Source organism: Marmota marmota, unplaced genomic scaffold (genome assembly GCF_001458135.2).
Source record: "Marmota marmota marmota unplaced genomic scaffold, marMar, whole genome shotgun sequence".
NCBI lineage: Eukaryota > Metazoa > Chordata > Mammalia > Rodentia > Sciuridae > Marmota > Marmota marmota.
The window spans coordinates 30,022,842-30,033,259 of NW_026000249.1; the positions used below are offsets into that span (position 1 = coordinate 30,022,842).

The following is a 10,418-nucleotide window of genomic DNA, read 5'->3' on the forward strand; positions in this document are numbered from 1 at the left end:
CCCCCCCCCCAACACATATTTTCCTGTTTTTATTGTGTGTCTCACTCAATCCTCCACATTAGTGAAAATCCCACCTCAAACTCCTAAGTCAGAGTGACTTAGAGGAGGCAGAAGAATCTAGTAATTAGCATTACATTATTTAGAGTCAAAGAGATCTGCGTTTGAATCCAGTCTGCAATATGTCAGCTGAATCATCTGAGATAAAATACTTCACCTGTTTGAGCAAGTTTGCTCACAGTGAAATGAGGATAACAATAACATACCTTCCATGTACATTTTATTGGAATGACTAAATGAAAATATGTTGGTGAAACACAATGGCTTCTAGTAAATATTCAGTAAATGGTAGCTGTTATTCTTCTCATCTGCACATATTTTCTCTACATCTGTTAAATTGCTGATCATTTCTGGAGAAGTACTAGACATTTCTGAATCCACCTCTCTTCTCCCAGTGGACTGAGAGACTTTTGCAGACAGCTGCACCCATGTGTCTGATATCTCCTTGCACAGTGCCTTATACCAAACAGATGCTATGAAATGGAGATTGCACTTGAATGTGCCTTCCTCTTGTCCAGTTGAATAGTATAATCCACAAATGACTTACTACTTAAATACAGTTTGTACCCCTGAGGCTCCTCAACCTTCAGTGTCATGAGCTTTAAGGGACAAAGTGAAAAGGTGACAGTCTCAAAAAGTAAGGCTTGAGTGGCAGTTACTTTAAGTAACCTTCTCTTTGAGGATGTCCTTGGTGTTTTCATCACACTAAGTCTGAAAAGTTGGAGATGAAATGAAAGGACAGCAAGCAGGATTTGGATGTAAAGCCAATCTACAATTTAATTTTAAAATTCATTGAAACTTCTAGGACACAGTCAAGTTTATGAAAGAAAGGAATTAATTCTGTTTCATGAATCCAAACCACATCCAGTTATTTATAGTAACGTATGACACTTTATAGTCAGAATGTTTCTGATTCTTATTTTTTCTTTCTGAACTCCCTTTATTAATTATTGCTGGCTTTCATAGAAAATTTTTATGAGTGAAAATTTGTAGAGCTAGAAGGGACCTAAAAGACCCTTTACAACAACTGCTTCAACTTAGAGGTAAGGTCCTCTGTCTCACAAATAGTAGAGACCAAATTATCACCCAGAGTTTACAAACCCAAGGAGAGGCTATGCTTTTATATGGCCACAAGATCTTTCCCTGTACACAGGGGGAACATAAATTGAAGACACATTCAAGTGGTTTCAAGTTGGTTGGGAGACCCTTCTTATATTTATATATATATATCACATTTTCTTTTTCCTTTCATCAGTTGATGAGCACCTAGACTGGTTCCATAGTTTGGCTATTGTGAATTGTGCTGCTATAAACATGGGTATGTATCACTGTAGTATGATGATTTTAATTCTTTAGGATAAATATTGAAGTGTAGAATAGCTGAATTAGTGTTTCCATGTCTAGCCCTTTAAGGAACCACCATACTGATTTCCATAGTGGTTGTACTAATTTTGGGGAAAGACTGAATACAGCCCTGGTCTTAGTCTGGCAGCATACTTGTGAAATATTCCTAGCAAACCTGTGTGCAGTCCTCAAATTCAATGTGACGTAGTTTGCAAAATTGTGTACATATTATGCAAGCATGCATATACACACACACACGAACAGTAAAATCTGTCCTAAAAAAATGAACTCAGATAATTCAAAGTTTGTATTGTAGAGCAGTGGTTCTCCAACCTGAAAATCCAGAAAATTACCCTGGGGAGCTTATGAAAATCTACATGGTTGGGCCCCAGCCCTAGAGAGACTGAGTCAGTACATCTGGGATGTAGCCCAAGTATTTGGTGTTTTAACCAGCTTTTGGGTGATGTTGATATAGCTACTCTGGAAACAACTCTGTGCTTGACACTGGTGTAGGACAGGTTGTGACTTGGCCATGAATACAAGATAAGAGGTTCAGCACTTTAACATTACTGTCAGAAGCTTCCTGAAATTCATGTCACATATTTGTTCTCCTGTCTCCAGCTTTGTCCTCCCCACCCTGTTTCATTCAAGGCTGTACCCTCAGCCATAGTGGTGTCTCAAAAACCTAAATGTGCTCAATCACTGCTGCTTAAAAATGTTAGTGGCTCCCTTTGCCTTTGTACAGTGTATGGGTCCTTTCACAGCCCTTCTTAACTCTTCAATTCTATACTATGCCTCTTATAGGATAGCTTGTATTACCCCAAAAGAGCTACAATGTCTGTTACCTACATCTGGAATGCCAATTCTATTTCTCCTCAAATTCAACTCCATGGGAAGGCCTTTCGATACTTTAGGCAATGTCCCTCAAGGATCCAGGCCATGCATTCTTGCACAGGGTAGAAATGGCCTTGGTGGCATGGCTGAGCCCTCCAGTAAACTGGGAACTTTTTAAAAACAAGCACAGAGTCTTGGTTTTCAGTGCATGAATAAATAATTTCATAAATTATCATTGAACTTGTGTTATTCCAGACCTGCCTGGCAAGAATTAACAACCACACCTGCTCTTCCTGGGGAAAAAGATTGTGTGCTTTCTTAAGAATCTGAGCTACTGTTGGAAAAATTCACTCACAAATAGCATAAGAAAATGACAACATGCCATTAATAACCCAGAAGAAGCTGTATCTGTTTTAAAATTTTTCCATCTGGGCATTACAAACCACAAAAGCAACTGTTTTGCCTCCACAAAGAACATATTTTTTAACAGCACACTTTCCCAAAAGGACACCTCCTCCCTCCATTCATTTTGATCTATTCTGATTTAATTTAAAGTTTGAAGATGGGGTCTGACCTTATCTATCAATGGCTGAGCCGTTGTCTCATGGAAATGCAGTTTGAAACTCATTAATAGAGTAGCCTGTGTATTATAACTTAGAAGCTGTGGGTTATCACTGATGCTTGCAATTGCTATGGAAACCGGGTTCATATGCACCTTTCAAAGAGTCTGCTTTAAAACTGGGGGGAAAAAGATGAAGAAAAAGAAGGCTCCTTGGAAGAATAAGCTATGTAGTACCCAGCATGCATAGGCAGGTTCAGTGATGCAAAAATGCTCTGCCTACACAATGATAAAAACAATTCTTTATATTTCTTAAGAGCTAATAATGGATAACCTTGTATTAGAGAACTGTGTTTATACTGGTGGGGAAGAACACCTGAGGCAGCTTTCCCCCATGCCCACATGTTGACACACAGAGATACACACCAATAATTTTCAGTTTTTCCCAGACCTTTTACAGTCTGCATCCATAAATCCTCCACAGTCATCTGCACATGCAGGTTTGGCTGCTGAAGCCCCACAAGCATAGCTGGTGGTCAAGAGCTTGGTCTATTCTGCTTCTCCTTAAATGTGTATTTTGGAATGTTGCATCCTGTTGCTTATGTACTGAATTTTCTGATTATGAAATGGTAGTGCTAATTTCATCAAGGTTCTTTTTAAAAATATTTTTAGTTATAGATGGACACAATGCCTTTATAATATTGATGTTTTTTATGTGGTGCTGAGATCAAACCCAGTGCCTCATATGTGCTAGGCAAGTGCTGTACCACTGAGCCACAATCCCAGCCCTTCATCAAGTTTTTTATATGAAGTTATTTGATGTGCTCCTCCCCAAATATGTGTTTTGAAGGCTCCATCCCTCTTTCTTTCTCCTTGTGTAGATTTCTCCCTAATCGCTGAAGTGTGTTGTTGTGCTGGGGAAATAATGGTGTGAGCATCATCTTGTGGAAAAGGATTCTCCAAGTTGACCACCCCTCAATGTAGGCCCATGTGTTATTTCCTCTAATGGCCCCATCACCTCCTCATGTATGTAGTCTTTTATGGTTTGCCCCTCTTCTGTATCCCATCCCCAATTCTAGCCAAATCTCCTCTTATGCTGAGCAGGAACAGGTCACTGGGGTTGGGTTCCTTCTGTCCTCACCTTTAGAAAGTAGGAACTTGGAACACAGCAGTCCTCTTCTCAAACTGGTGCTTGTTCTGCAGCCATCTGGAATGCACCTTTGTTGTTCAAATAGATATACAACCCCAAACAAAAATCTTGCCCCTCTTTGAATACAGGTATCTTCTTCCTCAAGAGGCCTTCATAAATAACATTTCAGGCATCTCCTTCAATTCTTGAATCTCTTTTGTGGCATTTGTCTTTCTCTCCCTAGCCCAGGCAATTGCCCCTGACATGTGGCTATGCTTAATATGTGCTCACGCAAATACACTGTATTATTTCATATAACTGTATATGAATCTACAATTTATATACCATTCATATACAATTTAATTCTCAATTTAAAAAAGGAAACACAAACTTTTGGGGCTTTCTTCTGTATATATTCAGGAACTATATTACTGATTTTCTCTTTCTTTCATGAAAAATGGAGAAACTCATTTGATGTCTAAAAACTAATTGTATCAAACAATAAGCTAACAATAGCAAGTTGTAAACCAAAATGTTTTAGCTTAGTAGCTGAATTTTCTTTCTTGTATATAGCCCTCTGATATTCAATCTATTTTCTCCACACACTGGGAAACTGAATAGACCTTGATGGTCAAAATAGAAATGATACTGCTGCAATAAAAGAAAATATTTGAGGGAAAGGAGATTTCCTAATGCCATGACAATCTATGATACATCATAAAGGATTGGGTATGTACTGGCTCAACAGGACTGACGAAACAAAAGATAAAGTTTAGGACATATATGAGAAGGGAACATTGAGATAATATTATAATTTTAAAAATCACACCAAATTTGTCCACCTAGTGTCTAAAAAACCAGGGTATTGTTCCAATTATAACCTGACATCTCCTCATAAAAATGGCTACTTTTGATTTTTTTTTTAAATTGTCATTTCCTTGTAAATCTTGAATTAAAATTGAGAAATTTTAAAGGTACTAAGCTAAGGAAATTCAACAATAAATCTTATAATGTATTCTCTCTCATTTAAACAGGAAAATCATCCTGAAGACAAGTTGTTTTCAGCCTAAATACCAACCCAGACAACCTTCCGTATCAATTGTATTTAACAAAATCTTCTAGTACATCTAGAAGTGAATATAGATTTGTCTCCATTTAAGCCTTCAACACACTAAAAAACTATATACACATTAACCAGTAGATTTATAAAAGTGATGTGGTTTTGGACTAATGTCAAGATCTACGTTTGTAGCAAAGAATTAGGCGCAAGAACAGATAGCCATTTTCCACCAAATTATTATTTTTTAAGATTACCATTTAATTTCTGGTAGTACAATTTAACCGATAGGCAAATCATCCGTTAAAGCATGAATTATGAAAGAGAAGAAGCATTTGATAGTAATTCACAGCAGCAAAGGTCTTCTAGGCGTTGGTAGACTGGGTGTGTAGTTCTTCCATTGTGTGAGCTTCTTCTGTAGTAGTCTTTTCTTCATTTGTAAAATGTAGACTTTCTTGATTTTTATCTTCTTCCGCTTCAGCTTGTAGGTCTTCTGAAATTAATTCTCTAGCTAACTTGATGTTCAGTCCTTCGTTGTAATGAAGCTTCCTTTTCATCTCAAACTGTCTCTGTTTCTCTTGTTTATCGAGAAGGTATTTGCTGGTGTGTGCTTCACTGCTGTCTTGCTCTTCTTCCTGGCAATCGGGCCCAAATGCGTTAGTGGCTGCTAGTTTCTTAGCTAAGATGTCTGGAGTCATGTCTTCTTTTGCTTCGACTTCACTGGGATCTTCCCCATCATCTTGTACACTAACGCAGAGAGTGCCAGGCTCGTTTATCTTCATTAAATCATAGTCTCTGTATGATGAACGGTGCGTCTCCAGAATGTTGGATTCATCCCACCTCTGGGATTTCTTTCGCTGCACCTCCTGGGTAGCACCTCCTGATGGCTGGGCAGGAGATGCTACCGAGGAACTGGTGGAAACTTTGTTTTTCAGGATCCCCTTGATCGGGCGGTGGGAGGTGGTGGAGGCTGCCATGCTTGGCGAGCAAAAGCTGCGGAAGGTTGGGGCAGCAGAGCAGCCGCCCGCTGCGCTCGGGCTGAAACAGCAGCCCGAACTGTCTGGCCAGCATCTCCCAACACCCTAACGGTCAGCACCATGGCCCAGGCATCACAAAGGATACCACAAGCCTCTTCACAATGCCACCTTCCTCCGTCACAGCCTATGTCACTGCCAAGGTCACCAGCTACCGGCGCAAGCAGGCGGCCATCTTTTTTTTTTTTAAATGTAATAAGATAGGAAATATGGAACTTCACCACACTTCGTCTACAGAGAAACTATGTAAAATGTATTTGTTACTGTCAAAATTTGAAAACCACTACTTTGGAAAGATGGGAGGCATCGGCCAGAAGGTGATAACTCTCCTCTTTTTCCTGTTCTTCCTCTCCCACTCTGTTTCAGAGAATGGCCCCAACATCAGCCTCTTTGACCACATGGTACCTGAGTGTGGTTCTTGGTCCCTTCAGATTGCTCACTCTCCAATCCAGCCCTATGACGCTGGCCTAAATATTTCAAGAAATTCTCATTTTATCTCTTCTGCCACCACCCAATCTCTTATCCACCATCTGGCCACAGTGATCTTCTTAAAGCTCCCATCAGATATTGTCATGTCTTTCAAACCTTTCAAAGGCTGCCCATTATCTCTAGTATGAAGCTGAAAGGAGCTGTATCATCTGTTCAGTGTGTGTTCAGACAGCTATTTGAAGCTTTCTTCCCAAAACTTCTCTCCACCCTACCTCCACTTTTCTGTTATAGCCTTTCAATTTTGAGAGCATTGATGGTACAAGTACCCTTTTCCAGATTCTTCCTACAGCCTGGAGGGCCCCTTCAGATTTCAGCTCAGTCTTTATTGGTTTGTGGTATCCATTTCCCATCCCCCAAAGCAAATAGTCCTCCCTGTATTTTCATGGTATATTCTGTTCTCCCTGGCAACACTTGGAGTCATTTGTAATACATTACTTGTGTACTTTAGATGGTAAATGCCAAGAGGAAAAAGAAACTCAGACTCCCTCCTTTGACCAAACTTTAATCAGTTTCCTCTCAGCCCTCTTAGGCTTCCTTGCTGTGCTTGCAGAATCCAGTTTGAACAAGAATCCTAATAAGTCAACTTAGTGAAAACCCCCACCCTTAGTGATACTCCTGGCTCCTGACCATACTGAATATCTGTCCAAATTTCACATGCCCCATACTAGATATTTAATTACCCTGGCCTGCCTTAAGCAAAAATCCTATTGGTTCAGTCTAGCAAGAATTACCCCTTACCCTTGTTGTTTCTTCTTACTAAATTTCCATCCACTAATCCCCACCCTACTTCTTAGCTATAAAATGTCATTTATCATATTGAAGTTAAGCCCAGTTCCTCCATTGTAAATCTCCACTGCACTGGTCCCTGTACCTATTGCGATAGCCCCCTATTGAACAGAATTTCCTAGATTTTAACAAATGTTATGAATAACGTTTTTTTGGCAGTTATGTTAACAGTGACTTAATATGATCAGATTCATCGTTGGACTTCTGAACCCCTCACCCAGAATCCCAAACGTACACCCTTGAAACCTTTGTCTTCACTTCTGCCTAACTGATCAAGGATCCTTTGGTAAGTCTGATTTCTGAACCAGTGTTCTGGAAAATGATCTGTTAAAGCATGGTGTGGATAGATTTTGGATCTTATGATTTGGAATGCGCACTTTAAAGTTGAGTTGGAGTCCTGGGTTTCTTTTGAAAGATACCTAATTTGGCCTATTTTCTATTGCTACAGCTGAGTACCACAGAATGAGTAATTTATAAAGAATAAAGGTTTATTTGGCCCATGGTTCTGAAGACTGAGAAGTTCAAGATTGGGTATCTGCATAAGATTAGGTCCTTCCTGCTGGTAGGGACTCTCTGTGGAGCCCCAAAGCAACACAGAGCATCACATGATAAAACTCAGCCTACTACTTCAGGTCTCTCCTCCTTTTATTATAAAATCAGTCTCTTTGGAGTCCCCACCCTTATCTCCTCATTTAACCTTAATTACCTCCCAGTGGCCCCATCTCCAAATACCATAGTTAGATGAAGTTTGTAACCTTCTAATACCTCACAATGGGGGTCAAATTTCAACATTAATTTTGATGGGAACAAACTATAGCAGTACTTGATGGACCAGAAGTCTTTCTTCCTGGCTTTTTTGTCTGGATTGGGGGTTACATTTATTCCCTGACTCCTGGAATTGGCTCTGGGATAGAAAATTCTTCCTGCTCAAGTGGGAATTTTTATTCCTCAAGTGGGAATTACTTCCTGACTCCCTAGGCTGGAAATTTATTCCCAGAGATTTGTGAGACCTCTCTTTTGTGTTTGATTCTGCTTCTCCCATTGAAACTTCTCAATAGTCTAAAAGCCCACTTCTCAAAACCACTGATGACTGTATATCCTGCTAGATTTTGCTCAGGATTATTTGTAATTTTAGTAGCCTCCTTGTAAAACTTGAGATCTCCCTAAACTAGCTCCTGAAAGCCTTTCTGTTCCTATCACCTATGCTCTTCATTCTTTGTTTTATCACCTCCAATCTTTAATTCCCTTGAAGACTGGGGATGTGGCTCAGTGGTAGAGAGCTTGCATAGTATGCATGAGGCCCTGGGTCTGATACCTAGGACTGAAAAAAAGAAAATATATATATTTCTTTTAGATCCCTTGAATACTTTCATATGTCACCTTTTAAGTCCTGTTTCTTTCAACCTTCTGACCACTACCCCTGCCATACTTTTCTCTTCCCACTCCATTTCCTCAACTCCCTCAGGCACTGACTTCAACTTTAGTCCTTTGCTACCATTAGGGGCTCTAAAGTGACTCAGAAACTCCTGAAAGCAACTCTCTGGGGCTGAAAAGAAAAGCTAATTGGAAACAAATTGACTATTTTGTTGCCTCAAGTGGATTTTGGAGATACCCAGTCATCTGTTTGATGTACCTTCAGTCTCTTGTCTAAAATTAAATAAAAAAAAACTTTCATAAGATTACATATCAGGGCAAAGGAAAAATTTGGCAGTCTTTGCCAAAAAAATAATTGGTAAAAATTTTTAGCCCTTATGGAATAGGGTGCTCAACTTGTCCCATTTTGGTCAGAAACACAATATAAAATATAAAATTATATACTATCTCCTGACTCATAACCAAAATTCTAAAGTTAAAGCTACAAGTTCTGTTTTCTTCTGTAAATCTATATGTGTGTGTTTGGGGAAGTGTAATGTATTTTATGTTATTCTACTTTTGGATGATATCAAATTAATTTATAAAATCTCTTAAAGGAGGTCTATTCAAATTGATATACAGATATATGAGACCTATAAAGATTAAATATTACTGAATTTGTCAGAAATCAGAACTAATTCAAATGTTTTTTTCAATTTCACATGACTTGGTTAATCTTTGGTAAGATTGGTTTAATATTGTTGGTTTAATAAAAATGGGAATATCTTATAACTTGTTAACATTAAATAGGAAAGGAGCATACATTATATTTTTGAATGACTATAATTTTTAAATTTTATTGGTGCATTATAATTTTACATAATAGTGAGATTCATTATGATATAGTCATACAGGCACATAACATAATCTATTAATTTCATTCCCTAGTACCTCCCCTTTCCCTCATTTCTTCCCTCTCCCTGGTCCCCCCCCGCTTCCACTACTCTTCTGGTCTTCCTTCTAATTTTATTAGATCCTATCTTTTATACATTTTTTGTTTCTAGCTTCCATATAAGGAAAATACATTTTTATTCTACCTGGGTTTACTAGTATGTTATCTCTACTACATATTTTAAATTATAAATTCAATCTTAGAACAAGTGTACAAGTAAAAGTTCAGTGTCAACCATTCCATGTACATCAAGCAGAACAGTTAAACAAAGAAGATGTGTTAGCTTTTTAAAATAACTTTATTTTATTTGTTTATTTATTGTTTATGTGGTGCTGCAGATCCAACCCAGGGCCTCACATGTACTAGGCATGCACTGTACTACTGAGCTACAACCCAAGCCCTATGGTTCACTTTTTTAGGTTTTGCTTTTTGATGCTTGCCTGACAATGCATATACTTTGAAAATAGTTAACAGGGAGATGATGGCTATCCTTGATTGATGTTATAATGTCTGCCTGAAAGCAGTTTCCAAAATGTTTGGGACTGTGAGACTTTAGAGTTGCACAAAATTAAATCAGATAATAGATATTAAATATCTAGATCATTTCTTTTTTTTTATTTTATTTTTTTTAATTGGTTGTTCAAAACATTACAAAGCTCATGACATATCATCTTCCATACATTTGATTCAAGTGGGTTATGAACTCCCATTTTTTACCCCAAATACAAGTTGCAGAATCACATCGGTTACACATCCACATTTTTACATAATACCATATTAATGACTGTTGTATTCTGCTACCTTTTCTATCCCCTACTATCCCC

At 38.4% G+C, this 10,418-nt stretch overlaps 1 protein-coding gene across 1 annotated transcript; it reads right to left on the reverse strand.

Moving 5' to 3' along the window:
* Positions 1-5,345: 5,345 nt before the first annotated feature.
* Ppp1r2c (PPP1R2C family member C) lies at positions 5,346-5,957 on the reverse strand. The gene has a single exon (XM_015488012.1). The coding sequence runs from the start codon at positions 5,955-5,957 to the stop codon at positions 5,346-5,348; it is 612 nt and encodes a 203-aa protein (XP_015343498.1).
* Positions 5,958-10,418: the final 4,461 nt, after the last annotated feature.

Bases quoted from the DNA above. Each gene is read 5' to 3' on its own strand.
- Ppp1r2c (XM_015488012.1), bottom strand. From the start codon at position 5,957: ATGGCAGCCTCCACCACCTCCCACCGCCCGATCAAGGGGATCCTGAAA.